This window comes from Sinohyriopsis cumingii, chromosome 1 (assembly GCF_028554795.1).
Source record: "Sinohyriopsis cumingii isolate HCF-2022 chromosome 1, ASM2855479v2, whole genome shotgun sequence".
Lineage (NCBI taxonomy): Eukaryota > Metazoa > Mollusca > Bivalvia > Unionida > Unionidae > Sinohyriopsis > Sinohyriopsis cumingii.
In genome coordinates, this window is record NC_142961.1 from 24,035,519 (window position 1) to 24,054,950 (window position 19,432).

The following is a 19,432-nucleotide window of genomic DNA, read 5'->3' on the forward strand; positions in this document are numbered from 1 at the left end:
ACTGGTGGAGGAAGAACCTGTGAAAACCCTGATAAGAACCACTGACTCACTGGAAGCTGCTGGCAAGCTTTCTCACATATCTGCATTTGATAAGCCCAAGACTTGAACCCATACAGACAGGAGTGAGATGGCAGTAATCAGTAAAGTTGAGTGCATTAGATCACTTGGCCACCCCGGAGCCTCCTAGTTAAAAGTATTTTGTTATCATGCTATCATCACATCAGAGCTGTTTTGACCAAGGGACTTCCTAATACCTCCATCTATACACCCAAATAATAAAGCTCATCCCAACAGTTCTGAAATGCGTTTTCTTTTTGCCTCCAGAGTCAGTTAATTGTGCCTATTAATTGAGTTACAGTATCCTAAAAAGAAACAGTGCAACTCACATGACATTTCTTGGCTGGGCACTATGATGTAAGCTTAATGTGGACATAGGTAATAGTCCAAAGTATTCTGTCATTAGTTTAGGCATATCTCAGTAAATTATCCATAAAACTCTGATTATTACCACCCAGCCTATTAATTGCCAGTAGCATTCAAACAACTATAAAAGTACAAGTATACTGTAGGGGGATCTCAAAGTGGCAGTGAATGATGACAACTAAAGATCTGTATATCAGGCACTTACTGGGCACTGGGTAGCATACATAAAGGATTACCCTAATTGCATTCACCCTTGAGAGTAATTGCCATTGTTCAGAATGGTTGAATACTTATATACTCACATAATGTGCTGGCAGATCTGGGACTGTGCAGTTTTGTTACGAGTTATTAGTGGAACAAACATAAACCCTAATGTGCAGGTGCATTGTGTTACAGCATAAGGATCTTTATTGTTTGTAGTTTGATTCAACTTTTAAACAGTTATATACAGTACCATCTATATCCATCTATGACTACCTAACCAGTTTTTATGAGAGCAGAATTTTGTTGTTTTGGGGGTTATTGCCATTTCTCACAGCAAAATATGCTATATATGGCTGCCTCCAATAAGAACCACCGACCTAGAGGAAGTTACAGGCAGCTTTCTCACATACCCACATTGGCTGAGCCTGAGTCTTAAACCCACATGAGTGGGTATGTGAGAAAGCTTGCCAGTAGCTTCTCGTGGGTCGGTGGTTCTTTCCGAGGTTTTTCCGGGTTCTTCCTCCACCATTAATACTGGCCGCCATGTATAGCCTATCATGTGCTGAAAAATGGCGTTAAACCCCACAACAACAACAACAACAACAACAAACCCACATGACAAGAGTTGAGATGGTAGTGAGTGGTAAAGGTGAGGCTTTAGAACACTGGACCACCTGGGGCCCCCTACCAGAGCAGATGTCAGCTTGACTGTGCTGACAAATGCATGAAATTTCAAAATTTGCAGAGACTTATAAAATGATAAACCAAGAACAAATAATTATAATGACTTTGGATATTTCTTCTGAAACCAGTACCATTTTTATAACAATAATATATATATATATATATATATATATATATATATATATATATATATATATATATATGGTGACATTTGTGATGGCCTTGAGTAATTAGAAACTTTATAAGGTATCTTGTTTATGGTCCTGAATTAGTAAATTTATCAATTGTACAATTCTTCCAGTCATCAAGATTTTATAATCATTATTATACATTATATGAACAGTTATTAAGTGTTATTCTAAATAGACCTTAATACAGGCAAAGTGTGCAATGTATAAATGCTATACAATTATTAGTTAGTTTCTTGTTCTGTTAGGGATACAACTTTTCTTTTAAAAGCTAAATTGTGTTATATATATATATATATATATATATATATATATATATATATATATATATATATATATATATATATATATATATATTTATATATATAATCCAGATGCTGTAAGAAATATCTTTTTCTAAAAACTTTTTACTTTACAATTTAATATTTTTTGTTGTTTACAGAAAATTTTAAAAAACATTATTAAATTTATATGTCTTCTGGTAAGTATGATCATGGGACTTTAGCTATTTTCCACTTCCAGATTTCCAACCATGGATGTCCGGGTCTTTCAAAACTACAATCAGTGGAACCCCTAATAAAATTGTGAAAAATGTATTTATGGCATGTGGTTTTCTGCTTTTTCAGAGGGAGTCAGAAAAATATAGACCTCACGCTGATGAGTTACCTCCACCTGGACCCTCTGATTTTCCCAAGAGTCATCACTACAGTTCTGATGAGTATGAGAAATACAGAAAGGAACTGCAGCAGAAGCAGCAGGCTGAATATCAGGATTTTCTTCAAAAGGTAGGAATTTTCAGCATCTATCTCCTTGTGCACACTTATCTCAAATGGCAGCATGTGTCTGTCTGTCTGTGTGTCATTGTTACCTTATGTCTCTGTCTCTCTGTCTGTCTTTCTGATTCTCTGTCTGTCCATCTGTCTGTCTCTCTCTCTCTCTCTCTTTCTTTATAGATATAGAAATGGTTACTGCCTTGAAATCTGCCCCTAGGCATCAAGTTGAGAACATTTTTTTATGGATTTTCAGGAGACCATGGATGGTTCAAAAGCATCTTGTGCAAGTATGCTTAATCTACAAGCATTACTTCACATAGCCTAACTTGTTCTTTCATTGCTGTATTCCCAATATGCTTCTTGTATAATTGTGTATGAAATGTAGCAATATAAAACTTTCATCGCCCTAATTAGTATGCCAAGCCTTTGATTATGTAGTAAATGCATCAAAACAGATGAAATATATTATTGTTATCACTGTATTCATATTTGTTGGTCTCATGAATCATCAAGTAAACTGTTGTTATCCTTGCATCCATTGTTTTGAATTTGTCATCTTTGAACTCATTTTTAATATTTTCCCCAGTTGTAAACTAGTGTTCAAAGATTCAGCAGACGAAGTAACCAAAAACATGTGTAGTGTCTGATCACTATACTTGATATATACAATATAACATGTCAATAAATCAACACAGTGGTTGTCATTGGTTAATCTTTGATTAACCCAACCTTTAAATAGTGGAATTTTCAGTGATGTTTATAAAAAGATCATCATACAGGTCATTGTATTAAACTGGCCGTCAGATCAGAGGTAGATGGACTGCAATTTTCTTAACATAATCTGTATTTATGTTGGTTATACCAATTGGCATACAGATGGGCTGTGACACAAGTATCAGCTAGAACATATTATGGCAATGACAGATCTATATTGGCTAAGATATTACATGGGCAATGACAGATCTATATTGGCTAAGATGTTACATTGGCAATGACAGATCTATATTGGTTAAGATATTATATGGGCAATGACAGATCTATACTGGCTAATATATTACATGGGCAATGACAAACCTATATTGGCTAAGATGTTGCATGGGCGATGACAAACCTATATTGGTTAAGATATTGCATGGGCAGTGACAGATCTATATTGGCTAAGATATTTCATGGATAATGACAGATCTCTGTTGGCTGTGCAATGGCATATATATTGGTCAAGATATTGCATGGGCAATGACAAACCTATATTGGCTAAGATATTACATTGGCATTAACAGATCTACATTGGCTAACATATTTCATGGCTATGACAGATCTGTATTCGTTAAGATATTACATGTGGAATGGCAGACATGGTTCTGCATACATGGTTTTGCTGTAACATGTTCAGTTTGCCTTCACTGCTGGAGCAGTAACAACAGAGGTTCTTTGCTCAGTGTAATGTGCAGTAGTAATAAATGTTATTCATTTTTCATTTGTACTTATTGTCATTTGTTCTGAGCATTCTCAAAAATTGCTAAAGGTGTAGAAATACATTTTCATTTCTTGTGCTTTAAATAATTTGGTGATTTAGTAAACTAAGCATGTTTGTCCTTGTTCTTGACATTGTAATGTTGTAGCATGGGCATACACAGTGCAATTATTTGGGCAGTTTTTCCTACATAAATCAAAGCACATCATGTTATGATGTCAAACCATATATCCACCTGCCTGTCAGCTTCTTATTTCATTTCCACTCAGTAATTCAAGTTCTCCACCATCTACCATCACTAAACTCTGTAAACAGCTTTCGTTTTGTGTAAGAAAGAAGCATTTCAGTTTTGGGATGATAGGTCAAGGCCATTGATTGAAAGAAGAAAGACAGTTAGTTACCACACAGTAAATTAGTTCCACATTTCAGACCTGAACCAAAATTTATAGATGGCTTGCACATGGGGTAAGGAAGCAAATATTGATTTTTGGCCAATAGCTTAAGGTCATTGTGACTGAAAAAAATAAGGTTTCCACACAGAATCTTTGCTTCTTCATGACAGAACTAGACTAACCTTTGTGGATGGCTTGCACTTGAAGTAAGGTAGAAGCCTTTTTGTTTTTAGGGGGGTCTAAAGTCAGGGTCGCTTTGGTTGAAAAATGCAAAATGGTGTCGCCACAAAAATGGAAGTTGTTTACAGTGCACCATCACCAAATGTTTTTTGATTTCTTCCACATTGGATAACAAAGAACTCTATTAATTTTGAGGGCAAAGAGCAAGATCACTTTGATTAAAAGAACAGAAATGATTTTCAGCACAAAATCTTTAGTTTTAGACAGTTGACCTTGACCAAAGTTTGTGGAGGGCTTGAACATAAGATATGGAAGAGATCTATTTTGATTAAAGTCACAAGATCAAGGTCATTGTGGCAAATAAGGGGGGTTTTGAAGAATAACTTTTATTCTAGAATAAGTTCCTTGACCAAATTTTGTGGATGATTTGCACTTGCTTTGGGTAATAAGAAAAAATCTATTAATCATTTGGTCTAGATTTTAGAGTTCTTGGTCATTGTAATTCAAATGACAAAATAGTGGGTTTTTTTACAGTAACTTTAGTCCAAGTCTGTGTACCATGATAAAGGTCCAGTTTACTGAGATCCATTGGTCAGGAATATCCAGAGTAGACCATACCTACTAGTTTCTACAAAGAGGACTATTAAATAAGAAATAGATGTATCATATACTGCTAATTTTGCTATTCTTCAGTGTTTAAAATGTCTGCTGTTGAAACATACTGTCAACAAAATTCAACAAAAAGGAACTCAAATCATGCTTTCTTGAGTGGTATTTGGTCCAGGTGATTGACTAAGGAAATAAATGGGAGAACAGTGGAAATGGAAATGTACTCTTAGATAGGTGACCAGAAAAATCAACCTTATGTACTTACTTATAAGTCTAGTCCAACTGCAAACTGCACAGATCCAGATCTTTCATTGCATAATGCTTTGGCAGATCTGGGTCTATGCAGTTTGTTAGGCGTAATCACTTGAACAAACAACATTGACCCTAATCTGCATGAACATTTTAGAACAGCAGATGAGGATCTTTGTTGTTTCCATTTTGACTCAACTTATAAGTACATTTGAGATAATTAAGACTAAATGGATTATCTTTTGACACATCTGATGGACTTGATGAAAAGGGTCTGATGATCTGTTGATTATTCAGCAGTTAGTTAACATGTATGCACCGTATTTAGTAACAACAATGTGCACTTTTGTTCCATTTTTTCAGTGGGACAGTGAATAGTGCTTGTGATCAGCATAGAACAAATGCTTTTCATATTCATGAAATAACTAAATCAGAGATGGCAATTACTTTTGTATTAATATATCTATTGAATATGGAACGGTGTTTAACAGTCAATGATACAGTGATTTCATGATCAGTACTTTTTGTTTGATACTTTTGTGGATAAATAGGTACTAACATTATTCAAGGATAATTTTGTTTACCTGATTTACATGGGTTTTTTTTTCTTGAACTTTAATCCAGTTAACACTCCTCAGATCTTTCCAAATTTTGTTGGAATGTATAAAGGTTTAGCAAGTATTATTATAAATGGGTATAATTTGTGCTTCAGAAAGAAACAAATAGTTTCGGTTAGCCATTACATTAGTACAGAGATTTCAATTTCATTATTAATTGATTTCTATTGTTTCTCATCTTTTGCAAATGTGTCATGATATATATTTTCCAGCATGATAAATACCATTGATATTAAAAGAAACAAATGAGTGATGATTTACCATTGCAGTGGAGGGTTGGTAGTGATTTTTTTTGGTGCAGCTTTGCTTTAAATACTTGTTTGGTTCATATTTCAGTATGACTTTAATTTTATGGTCTAGCTAACTTACAAAAACTAAACAAATTAGTACCTCATGAAAAATAATGAATTTACAGTATCTATCTATCTATCTATCTATCTATCTATCTATCTATCTATCTATCTATCTATCTGTCTGTCTGTCTGTCTGTCTGTCTGTCTGTCTGTCATCTGTTTGACTATCTATCTATCGATCTATCTATTTATCTATGTCTGTCTATCTGTCCATCCATCTGTCTGTTTATCTTGTCTGTTTGTCTGTCTATCTACATATATATCTATCTACCTATCTGTTGGTCTGTCTGGCTGTCCATCCATCTGTCTGTCTGTTTGTCTATCTATCTATCTATCTATCTATCCATCCATCCATCCATCCATCCATCCATCTATGTGTCTGTCTGTCTGTCTGTCAGTCTGTCTGTCTGCTTTACCACTGCATATGGGGAACCTGCACTTATGACATGAACAATAATGAACTCAAACTATATTTGTGTGTGATCTATATAGAACCAATCAGGCCCCGGGTGGTTAATGCCTTAACAGAGCACTCACATCTCACCTCAGTTTGTCTTGGTTCATGTCTTGACTCGCACAGTGTGTGTGTATAAGAAAGCTTGCCCTTAGCTTCCTGCTCTTCCTTTATCTAAAATACTGGCTGCCATGTGTGAAACCAGCCCAAGCACTTTCAGAATCTACTAAATCCTTTTTCAAGGGCAAAAAACCACAAATGAGGGCTATACAAATGAAACCAGAACAAAACACAAGACACAAAAACAAGATTTGTACTGAATACTGCATTTATTTACATTAATGATACAGTTAAACAATTATGACATAAAATGAGCAAGATTGAACAAGGTTGAATGTTGCTAATTTTTAGTGCCCATGTGGCTAGAACAAAGGACTATAACCTAAGTAAGTAGGTCAGCAATCAAACCTTTTGTGCCATCTACATTGGTCCAAAAAATATGTTCTAAAGTAGTATTATATAACTGAGTTGGTAATTTAAAAAGCACTTTAAAAATATTGATATCCATTTTTTTATATGACATTTTGAAAAAATTATACTTATGACCATGGGTTTTGGAAAGTGAATTAATGGCAGGAAAATGTGATTTTGGTAACTTTTAAATTCCTTGCTACCATACATGGACAAATATCCGTTTGGATTCTGCTTGATTTAAGCCACTGAGTTTGAGTGTATGCAGGTTTATTTAGAATTCCTACTTTCTGTGCTCTGTTTTGAGCTATGGGTGATTCCAGTCAGGATTACATCATTGAAAGTATGGCCCAGAGAAGAGTAATGTTCCACCATTAGGCCCCTTTCCACTTCATTGGTTTGCCAGTCTTATCTGTGGAAATTCATTATAATATTTAATTTCTACATTTCTCCAACATATTGGGTGCTGCATACCTTGCATGCGATGAGGTAGATCACATTTTCTGTGTTGCATTTTATAGTATGGTTGTGAGTATTGAACTTTCACCTGTGACTGTGCTGAAAAATGGGTTTGTTTCTTTTCCAAAATGTTTTTAATTCCCATTTGTTTTGGGGCATTTTTAAATTTGAGAGTGGTTTTAAATTTGCCCAGACTAGTATATCTCTAAAATTTCAGTGTCTCTTTGGTGCTACAACTGGCTTGTGTGGAAATATGAAATTAAGCACTTCACATGATTCAGTGGTTGGCCAGTGTTTGTTAATAATGCAACCTTCTTGAGAGTCTCTAGGTGGAACATGCGGATAAAGGGAATTTTATCCACATTTTCTTTTTACCTGTATTTTAGGGGGGTAGCATGGTTTGTTTGCTTTACTGTATGAATTGTTTCTGATATTATATCCTTGTTGTATCCAAGTTTTGTCAGATGTTGGGTTAGCCCTCTGCACCACTCCTGCATATCATTTCCCAGACCAATGTGATCTTTTTTGATCCAGTGCTTGTTGGAAAGATATATTTGCCGTGTGATTTATAATTTGTACATGGACTAGATAGGGATGTCTAGCATGAGAGGATGGGATTTGTGTCAGGGTGAGGCTTGCATAATTTTGTGTTCTCAGGGGCTTTTTGTCATGGATGCAGCTTGCATAGTTCTGGGTACAAAATTGACTCCCTAAGGCTTTGTGTCAGGGATTAAGCTTGCATAGTTCTGGGTACAAAATTGACTCCCTAAGGCTTTGTGTCAGGCATTAAGCTTGCATAGTTCTGGGTACAAAATTGACTCCCTAAGGCTTTGTGTCAGGGATTAAGCTTGCATAGTTCTGGGTACAAAACTTGCTTCTCAGAGATGAGGCTTGCTTAATTTTGGGTGCAAAATTTGTTCCCTGAGGCTTTTGGCTGGGATCCGGCTTGCAATGTTCTGGGTGCGAAATCACACAAACAAACACACAAGTGTAGTCCGAGAGAGCCTGCCTTCTAAGAAATTGATGAGCTTATTTATTTATATAACACCTGTGTAATAAAAAAAATGTATAATAAAAAGTAATATTTTTTATAATGAGACATGTAAAATGGTTGTAAGGCAATTTAAAGACATAAATTCAGGACTCATTAAAAGCTCTCATTTATTTATTAATTTGCATGATTTTTTACAACTCTTCTTTAAAGAGTCTAAAACATGGAAGAAAAATAACCTAACATGGCTGTTTAAAGTTAATAACAAATATAGAAGTTGAGAGGTGCATGAATCCAGTGGATGGTTGCTTCTTCTTGTTAGCTTTACCTGTCAGCTTTGACAGGAATGTTGAAAACTAATTTTGTTTTAGTCTAATTTAATGGGACGTAGTAGTCACCTCTATGATGATGGCATCAGCAGTTTGTTATGGGCTTGGTTCAAGTTTTTCATCTGCATATTTTTTCTAGACCCCTTGATAGATTCTCATCATACTTGGCATGAATCTTTACTAAGCTAATTCATTGTAAGACAGATTCACTTTTCCCATTTGCTTAGGGTCAAGGTCCCCGTCAGAAAATTTGCATATAGGTTTTGGTTCACGTTTTTTAATTTTGCTGATTTTCCCTAAACCTCTTGATGGATTTCTTTATGCTTGGGATGACTTATTATGAAGTGAAGATAAAATTCTTTCAGTGGCATCAACGCTTGCTGTCAACCATGCCAACAGTTTAAATGAATAACCATGATGTTTAAGTTTGCAGTCATAGAAAATTTGTGTTAACATTTTTGTTCAGGTTTTTCATTTGCATATATTTTCTACACCCCATTATGACACTAAAACAATTAATTCCATGACATACACTCTCATCTTCTGGATGTTGGGTTATATAAAATTGGCACTAAAGCATGGACTTGTACATACAGGACTTGGAAACTCTGTCACCTCTCCTATTATCAAGTTTACTATAGCTCTGGCTTGAAGTCACCTGGGCAAGCTCTTTATGTGCTTCTTACATGCAGTGAATTAAGTACACTGTCAACCATGTTGACAGTTTTAACTCAGTAACAGAAATTTTATGATTCCAATCCTTTTCAGACTTTTAATTTATGGACAAAATGTTGCATGTCGAGAAAGGTATCATATGTCACCAAGGACCAGCCATCAAGTTCTGATTCACATTTATTTTTTACTAGTTTTAAGCAAGATTTTATGCCAGTTACAAATGGATTTTCAAAAAATGGACAAACACATGACACATGCAAATTTATCTACTAATAATTTAATCTTACAAATAGTTAGCTGGTCTGTCCTGGTTTCCTATCCATGTATGTACAAGATGAAGGTTTTGCTTACAGTTTAGTTTGTTTGCTTTTGTTTCCTAAACCGTTCGATGGACTTTGTTCATACATTTGATAAATCATTATGAAACTAAGAAATGAATTCTGCAACCTGTTCAAACTCCTCTTTCGACAACAGGGTCAAGGTCACATGTTTTACAGCAATGTTTTTATTTTGGGCTCAACACTGAGGTAGTGTCTTTGTTTAAAGCTAGTAATTTATCTACACTAATGGATCTTAGTGACAAGTGAGTTACAGTAGTAGTTAATACATTGAGGCCTTCTATGAAGTCTAAAAGTAAATTCCTCTAGTATGTAACTTATTTTCGGCTATACATAAATATGATATACCCTTTCATATATGACTTTCTTTAGATTATATTTAACTCAAGGACAATTCATGTTTGCATGCAAAAGATTTCAATCAGACAGAAATGGATCCAGGTATTCAAGATATTCATTTTACTGTATAGAATTTAAGATCATAGAAAATCTTGAGATAGGTTTGGGTGTTGAATATAAAAAGAATTTCTCTAAATTTAAAGATTTTAGAGAGGTTATTTAGTAATAGTTAACAATCAAGCAAATTTGGATGGTGAAAATGTTGAGATACATTTTATAACTTACAAGTGATGTCAGTGAAAAAATGGAAATTATTATTTTGTCCAATTATATGGTTAATTCTTTTAATGCATAAACAAGTTTACATTTAAACTATTATCTTGGGAAATGATTGAAAAATGTGGTTATACTTGTCAAAATATAAAACAAAAATATGAAGAAAAAAATAATATACTGTATATACTTTCTTATAAGTCAAATCCAACTGCAAAAATTACAGGTCTGTTATCACATAATATACCACTAGATATGGGTCTATGCTATTTGTTAGGAATAATCTGTAGAAGATGCATACCCTGATCTGACAGCACATTATGCAATGACAAATTAATATCTGTGTTGTTTGCATTGGACTTGACTTACATGTGAGTGTATGTGGTAATAGGCATACTACCAATATTTAAGACAATATTAGCTTTTAAAATCATGAGTATACATTGCCATTTGTATGATTCATAATGTCTGAAGGACGGTCAGTGAAAGTAATGTACGATCAGTGCAGACACATTGATTTACTACACAATCCTTGGATCCTTGCCATCTTTGCACTGCATGATTTTAGTCTGCTTGTGGTAGCGTAGTCTTACTTTGTTCCTGATCCTTCTTTTTGCATGACCACTAGAAATATGACCCACCAAAGGATGCTATTGGTCTGCCTATTGGCCAGTACCGCTATGAACCCAAACGGCTGGCAATGGAAGCCGAACGGAATAGAGAGTATAATGAACTACAGAAGGTACCTGGTGCACAGTTTGATCTGTATTTTGCTAGTCCCTCTTTAGTTGTGCACAAAATATAATTCCATGCACCTTTTTAGTTATATGCATCATTTTGCTTATACAGTACTGGTTTTGTTTGATAGTTAGACAGCATTTAATATTTATGTTGCTTTTTGATCCATATGGTCCCATGTTCTTCCCCCTCATATCCATCAACACCATGTGTCATTTGCAGATACATTCAGTACAATTTCCAGAGCTCACAAATTTTTTTAAGTGTTCAGTTGAAATGCTTTTCAATTCCAGGTATGTTTAACTGTTTTTCATGTCTGTCAACGGAGTGAGAAGAAGAGACTTACTAATTATGTCATTTAAATATCAAAAGTAAACAAAGTTTTTATTTTTATGAGCAAGATAGTAGCCATGCATAAGTACCAGTAAGATACGTACATGAACTAGATGGAGGTTGTGTGCATTTTTATAATGTGTTTCTACACATATGATTATATGCTGAATAAGAGAAGATTTTGCTTTTATTTTTAGACTTTTAAATTTGTCATTCCTTGTCATAGCAACAGAAAATTTTACTAGCATGTTAAGCAGATTTTTGAAAGAAGAACAGATAAATGTTGATAATTTTACTGTGTGCTTCTTTTTTTAAAATGGCAAATGGACTGTTTAATGTAATTATTTTTTTCCTTAGTGTACAAGTGTTGGGTTTGTAATGTGTGTTTTCTTCTATTTGTTCTGCCAATTTTTCAGCTTGAAATATCAGTTGTTTCAAGTTTTTTGTATGCTACCTTTGTCATTATAATGAAATAAACATATACACATATGGTAGAAAATACAAAAGAACATTGTAATCTTTCCATGAATACCATATGCTCAAGATAAATAATTATTTCATGAATACCATGTTTGAAGATAATCATTCATTGTGTTGAAGACAATATTTCCATGAATACCATATATTCAAGATAAATAATTGTTCCATGAACACTGTTGGTTCAAAATAAATAATCATTCCATGAATACAATATGTTCAAGATAATCATTCCATGAATAGCATGTGTTCAAGATATTAAATAATTCCATGAATAGCATGTGTTCAAGATATTAAATAATTCCATGAATACCATGTGTTCAAGATATTAAATAATTCCATGAATACCATGTGTTCAAGATATTAAATAATTCCATGAATAGCATGTGTTCAAGATATTAAATGATTCCATGAATACCATGTGTTCAAGATATTAAATAGCTCCATGAATACCATGTGTTCAAGATATTAAATAATTCCATGAATACTATGTGTTCAAGATATTAAATAATTCCATGAATACCATGTGTTCAAGATATTAAATAATTCCATGAATACCATGTGTTCAAGATATTAAATAATTCCATGAATAGCATGTGTTCAAGATATTAAATGATTCCATGAATACCATGTGTTCAAGATATTAAATAGCTCCATGAATACCATGTGTTCAAGATATTAAATAATTCCATGAATGCCATGTGTTCAAGATATTAAATAATTCCATGAATAGCATGTGTTCAAGATATTAAAGGATTCCATGAATACCATGTGTTCAAGATATTAAATGATTCCATGAATGCCATGTGTTCAAGATATTAAATAGCTCCATGAATACCATGTGTTCAAGATATTAAATAATTCCATGAATACCATGTGTTCAAGATATTAAATGATTCCATGAATACCATGTGTTCAAGATATTAAATGATTCCACGAATACCATGTGTTCAAGATATTAAATGATTCCATGAATGCCATGTGTTCAAGATATTAAATTATTCCATGAATACCATGTGTTCAAGATATTAAATTATTCCATGAATACCATGTGTTCAAGATACACATATTGTAGAAAATACAAGAGTATATCCTGTAGTAATTATTTCATGGATAATGTGTGTTCAAGAGAACATTGTAATCTTTTGATGAATACCATGCTTTCAAGATAAAACTTATGTTATTATTCAGATTTCATTTACATTGCATAAGACCCTATTGTGTCCAATGAACCTTTGATACTGGGTTTCTTCCTGGTTTTCCCCCCATCATCTTTATCTGTAACCTTCTCTGATACTTTAGAAACATTTATCAGTCTCACTCCAAACATTGTGTGTGTCATACATGCTGCGCATGGTTATTTTGTAAATACATCTAGGTTTTCTTAAAATTGTTTGAGTTCTGGTAGTTTATAAAGATCATAAGCCTGTGTTTTGATAGATGATAGATATTAAATTTCAATTTAATTTTCTAAGCAAAATATGAATTAAGGTCAAAATCCTTTGATTTGGATCAGCTGTCATATTTCCCATGAAGACCTTTTTATTTTATTGCCCAAAATGTAAGAACACACTTGGATCACCTTGGTCACTGAATGAAGTTGCTCATGCAAGTGTGTACTTAGATGAAAACTACGTTTTTATTCATTTATACACATTTTTAGTATATTCTAGAACTCCTTGTATCATAATAAAATAATAATAATAATAATAATAATAATGCTTTATTTATTGAGGGTGACTCATTAGTCAAGGACTATTCTCCCTTGAGACCCTCTTAAGGAGAGTATAACAATGCACATTATATGAAGATAGCAATAATTATTGTTTATTTTAACATGTTTAGTATTAAAATACTAAATTCCATTATCTATTAGAAGCACATACATGCTCATGATATCTCTTCTTAAATACTCTAATATTTTCAGCAGATTTTACATGTAGTGGAAGCTTGTTCCACAAAACTGTACCAGAGTATTGGAAGCTCTTTTAAAATTGTTCTTTCCTTGATTTTGGTGGTAGAAGGTTTCCATGTGATATTGATCTCAACTGTTATTGTGTTGAAAAAGACCTGAATAAGTCCTGAAGATACTCTGGTGGCATTCCATGTAGACATTTATATAAAAGAACTGCCTTGTGAAAATCTATCCTGTCATATATTGTGAACCATTTGAGTTCTGTAAATAATGCTTTTGAGGGATGATCAATAGATGTATCTAAAATTACACGTGCTGCTCGTTTCTGAAGTTTATAAATCCTGTCAAGCTCAGATTTAGCACATTTTCCCCATACATTTGAACAATAATCCATTGTTGGAAGAATATATGACTTGTAGTGTAGATTACAAGTTTCCATAGGTAAATATTTCTTGATTCTGCTGAGTAGGGCAATTTTGGATGACAGAGTTTTACAAAGCTTATCAATACGGTCATTCCTAATAAATTATTATCTATGGTCACATCTACAAGCTTTTCATGTTTGACATTTTCTAATGGATGATTATTCATTGCAAGAGATAGTTTTGGGTTCCCTGACTTGTGTAGCTTTTGTGATGTCCCCAAAATCATACATTTTGTTTTACCTTGTTTTAAATGTATGAAATGTTCACTGGTTGAAGCCTAGATTACCAGTATATCTGTAATCATGAATTTCACAAAACTAAATGTTCATCTAAAATGAAAAAAATGAACTCTGTTTTGTCATAGATATGCATGGGAGAATTTGCAGCATATTATAAGTACATAATTCTCATTGTAGGATGTGCCATTAGATTGTGACAAATTCATTGATCAGATTCACTTGGATCTATTTCATTTATTCATATATACTATAATAAATCAAGTCTTGTTAGTGTAAGGATGAGTAAGAGGTTAGGAATAGGAAATTGGAGTTTACGCTAAAATATGACTGTTAATTTGGCACATGGACCTATAATACTGAATTTAAGAAAGAAAACATTTTTGGGTTCAAATGAAAATTAAAGATGGTTGGTTGGTTTTTATTGGTGCTTTCAGCATTTTATTTGGCAATATCATGCAGAGGAAATGGGAGCTAAATGCCTTATCCAAAGATACATTGAGGCAGTCAACCCAAACCGGCCTGGGTGGGTCAAGAACTTGTGATCCTTATAACTCATATGCTGAGGAATTAGTGCTAAGTGTCATTCCCAAGGACACATTGAGGCATTGAACCAGGGCTGGCCTGGATGGGTCACAAACCTGTGACTCTTAGATTACAAGTCCAGCACTCTACCAAAATGAGCTAACCTGGCTCACAAAATAGAAGTACTGTATTTACCATATATGTTGGGACACCATATTTGTTGGGACAATATATATTAATTTTAAAAGTAATTTTTTAGTGCACTGTATGTTCCGGGACACATCATTATTTTGAGTCGTAAGTTGTGGGAGACCTTTTAAATCATTCGAAATTTACATGTCAAAAAATGTACTCCAACTGAAATTTTATTTTAAAAAAATATAAAACTGTGTACTTGAGATAAAACTCTTTAATCCACTGCAGCAGCACCTTATCAACACATCCCTTCTCCTGCACACATATGATCCATTCTGTAAGTGCATGAATATTTTTTTTCAGCTTTCTCATACTGTGAATTTTTTTTAGAGACAACACATCACCTGAAGTGGATACTGCAAGGACTAAAGTCAGGTTTTTTCAAATCTGCACTAGTCTTGCTAATTCTCACACTTTTGACCCCCATCTTATCACCAGTCCATCCATGAATGTGATCAAAGTACACTAGAATTTCATCCATGTTAATGATCATAGGGTCTGCAAAATTATCTACCTCTCTTCTGGCTTTCACAAATTCATGACATGTTTTGTTTCCTCCAAATATTCTGGGTGATGCTGGGTCATTAATGTCCATGCACAAAGCACTATATTGTGTCACTCTGAAATGTGTTCCATTGTTTATTTATTTTAAAAATTCCCATGAACACTGGTGAAAAGGAACTAAATCTCAGCTGTCTCTGTATATTCCAAAAGTAAAAATCCGAAACAAAATCAGCATACTTAAAAGCATCCAAAATCAGCTTCTGATGTCAGCTTGCTTTGCAATAAAATAACCTTTGTACTGATATCCTTTGATCTTTGCGGGTAAATAGTATACACAGCAATAACTTGCTTTAATGATACTTTTGTATTTCATGCTTGTGAAAAGATTGTCACTTGCATTCAAGTGAATGTGTTTTCAAATAATCATTTTTATTTGCAAGATACTGTCATACAATAGACCTGGATATAATTCAGTCTTGGCTATTTTGCACCTAATAACATGTCATGCATGAATGACTGTTGTCTTCAAGATATCGGTTGATTATTTCCCTCTCATTTGCAATTTTGTTGGATCCACTTTTCAGTTGGATAACATATTCAAACCTTGTGCACAACAGACACAATTTGTTTCTCGATGTTCATGTCAATGAAGAAAGTGATGTGTGTTATCGGATATAAGTGATATATGCTACAGTATGGAAGCCTATGCTACATATATGGATTTCGTGGAAAATTTTTATTCTTTAATGCTCATATTGAAAAAAAGGAATAAACGATAACAATACAAGGTTAGTTTCTTTCTTTTTATTATCCAATAAGCGTTTTGTTTATCTATTTTATTGCAATGTGCAGTGGGGGGGCACAAATGCAATACAAATTTATTTCGTTTCTTAAGTCTTGGGACATATGACCTAGGTGAAAAATGTTTCACCATAAGTTCTGGGACAGGAGAAAAGATAATTATTTTATCTTGTCCTAATATATACGAAAAATATGGGTAGTCCAGAACAACAATGAAAATTAAATTTTGTCTAAATTTAGGGGCAAAGACTAGCTGTACGTTTAATACTAATTCTTTAAAAATCTTTTCTCAAAATAACATTCTTCTACCTACTGTTTTTAATGTAGAATCATACAAGAAATCTGAAACTAATGCTTGAGCAACAATGCTTTTTTAACCACTTGCTTTGTTTTACTTACAGTCTTTCCAACATTCATTGTGTAGATTGTTTCTGGCTGACATTTCTCAGTCTTGTGTATTAGCACATTTAACACAGATAAGAACAGTCTCTTAATGGCATGAATCAATTGCTCCAAGGCTAGAATGATATAAATCACTTTGTTATCAATTCACCCTTTCTGCATTCCCAAGATGACCATGAGTACTGAATGGACCTTGTAAAGCCCTATGCATAAAGTCCAAATCTTTCTGAGTGGTGGAGAATAAAACAGGTCAGAGCAGGGCAGGGTAAAATAGTAAGCAATCAGAGAAACTCTACAATATGATATAAAAATGTATTCAGCATGAAATAAATTCCAGTTTTCATGTCTTATTCAAAAAAGTTTACACAGTAACATGTTTCTGTGCAGTACCTATTTCCTGTAATGTAAATCATGCACATTTAGGCAAACCATGCACTTAATGAATTAAAGTCTATTTCAAAACACTGAGTTGCTTTTTCTCTCAAAAAGGAAAATTTATATGGAATTGACTTCATTATCGTAAAACAGATGAAGACTACAGATACCATTTCACTCACAGGGGTCGACAAGATGTGAGCAGTTTAGTTTCTGGTACTATGGCTATGATCATTCTACATTTTACCTCACAATGTGCTTGTTGCTTGTGTAATTCTAACAAAGCACAAAAAGCTATTCATACAAACATAATACATGCATTGCGCTTTAATGTTTGAAAAGTTTCTATGGATAATCAAAGAAACATTGAAATGAAGTTATAAGCATGTTGTGCAAAACATTGCAAATAATTATAGATCAAATTTTCTTAGCAGAGTTGATTTCATTACTAAATTAAAGACAGAACTTTCCTCACAAAAAGTTTTGATAATGTAACATTTTTGCCTTGGACAATTAGCAAGATTGTCCACAGTTTTGCAATGCAGAGTTTTTCATCCATTTATTTTTGTTTTGTACTGGTTAAAAAATACTGAATGCTTGCTTGTAGAAGTTTTTCTTATTACGATCATATTTGAATTTACCTGCTAAAAATAATTTATAAATGTGTAACTGTAAAAAAATAATAAAATGTTTATTATTATTTTTTAACATATTAAGAAATAAATGAAACATTTGATAAAAGATTTTGATACTTTTATATAAAATTCTAAATGTAAATCTAGCTGTAGTTAAAGAAATTGATGATAGTATTTGCACACCCTCCTATTTGTTTGTAACCTCCTACCGATTTTAAAAAATGGAAAGCATCAAGGATAATAAAAATGCACAAAACTGTGAAATTGTATTCATCAATTTATAATTTCTAACTTGCTTGTCACCAGGGGGTCCCTAACACTGTCAACTTACTGTCGCTTCTAATCAAACAGAAGCTCTCCATGTATATAAGCAGACTGCTCACAGTCCTTTTCTATTTCTAGAACAGTCATTTCAGTAAAAACTATCATCTGCATCCAATATTTTAAATGTCTAGGTTTAATATTTCTAAAGAAAATTGAACAAATAAAAACGAGAAACTTGTATACATGTATTCAAAGAGAAATTATACTCCAGAATTTACAGCATTATTGAGATTATCAAAAGATGGTGAAGTACATCACATCTGTGGTTTGTAAACAGACTCACCCATACAGTATGTCTACCATGTTACTAAAGAAACTCCTCTTTGATTTGAAATGCCAGAAACTTTCCAGTGTTTGTGATCCCCTGGTGACAGAATAGAAATTATACATTGATGAATGAAATGAGTAAGTTTTGTTCATTTTTTTATATCCTGCATGCTCTTTGTTTTTACAATTGGTAAAGGGGTACAAACAAATGAAAGGATGTGCGAATACCATATATTAGTTTCCTTGTAATTTTTCAAAAATATATGTACTGTTTTATACTTCATTGCTCAGAATAATGAGTTTATTAATAATTTGTCTACCACAGAGGTAAATTTAAATTTATCTTCAGACATATCTCACTAATATTTTCAATTATTTAAATGATGACATCCTGTTGCAAGGCTCAGATTTAAGGGAGATTAGACCAAGATGTTTATAATCCAAGGATTTTTCACTCTTTATTATTCAGTCAAGACGGTGTAGAATTTTATTGATAATCAAAAATGTAACCTTTCTTTATTATTCCAATGATACAGAATAAGGAAAGTGTCAAGTTGTCAGAAAGTAGTCAAGGTTTGCCCATCGGTCCATATCGGTATCGTGACAAAATTCAGCAAATGGAAAGCCAAAGAAACAAAGAGTATAATGAGTATTTACAGAAGGTATACAATTGGTTGTGGTAGCTGCTGATAATCACTATATACTCATACTAACATCACTGGTGAATCTAACATCTGTGTCCTCTTTCCCCATCTCTCCTCTACCCAGTCTCCCATTTTATACTAACACTTCATTTAAAACCACA

General features: G+C 33.3%; 1 protein-coding gene across 8 annotated transcripts in view; it reads left to right on the forward strand.

The window, feature by feature from the left end:
- Nucleotides 1-19,432, forward strand: part of LOC149806557 (uncharacterized) — a 176,359-nt gene that overhangs the window by 87,652 nt on the left and 69,275 nt on the right. For 6 of the 8 annotated variants that reach the window (XM_089954581.1, XM_089954591.1, XM_089954597.1 and 3 more), the window contains one exon: nt 2,126-2,284. In XM_089954581.1, coding sequence (XP_089810707.1) covers nt 2,126-2,284 — 159 coding nt within the window. Of the gene's footprint in view, nt 1-2,125; nt 2,285-11,103; nt 11,218-19,163; nt 19,290-19,432 lie in introns of all 8 variants that reach the window. The other 2 variants (XM_089954603.1, XM_089954640.1) reach the window with 2 other exon arrangements.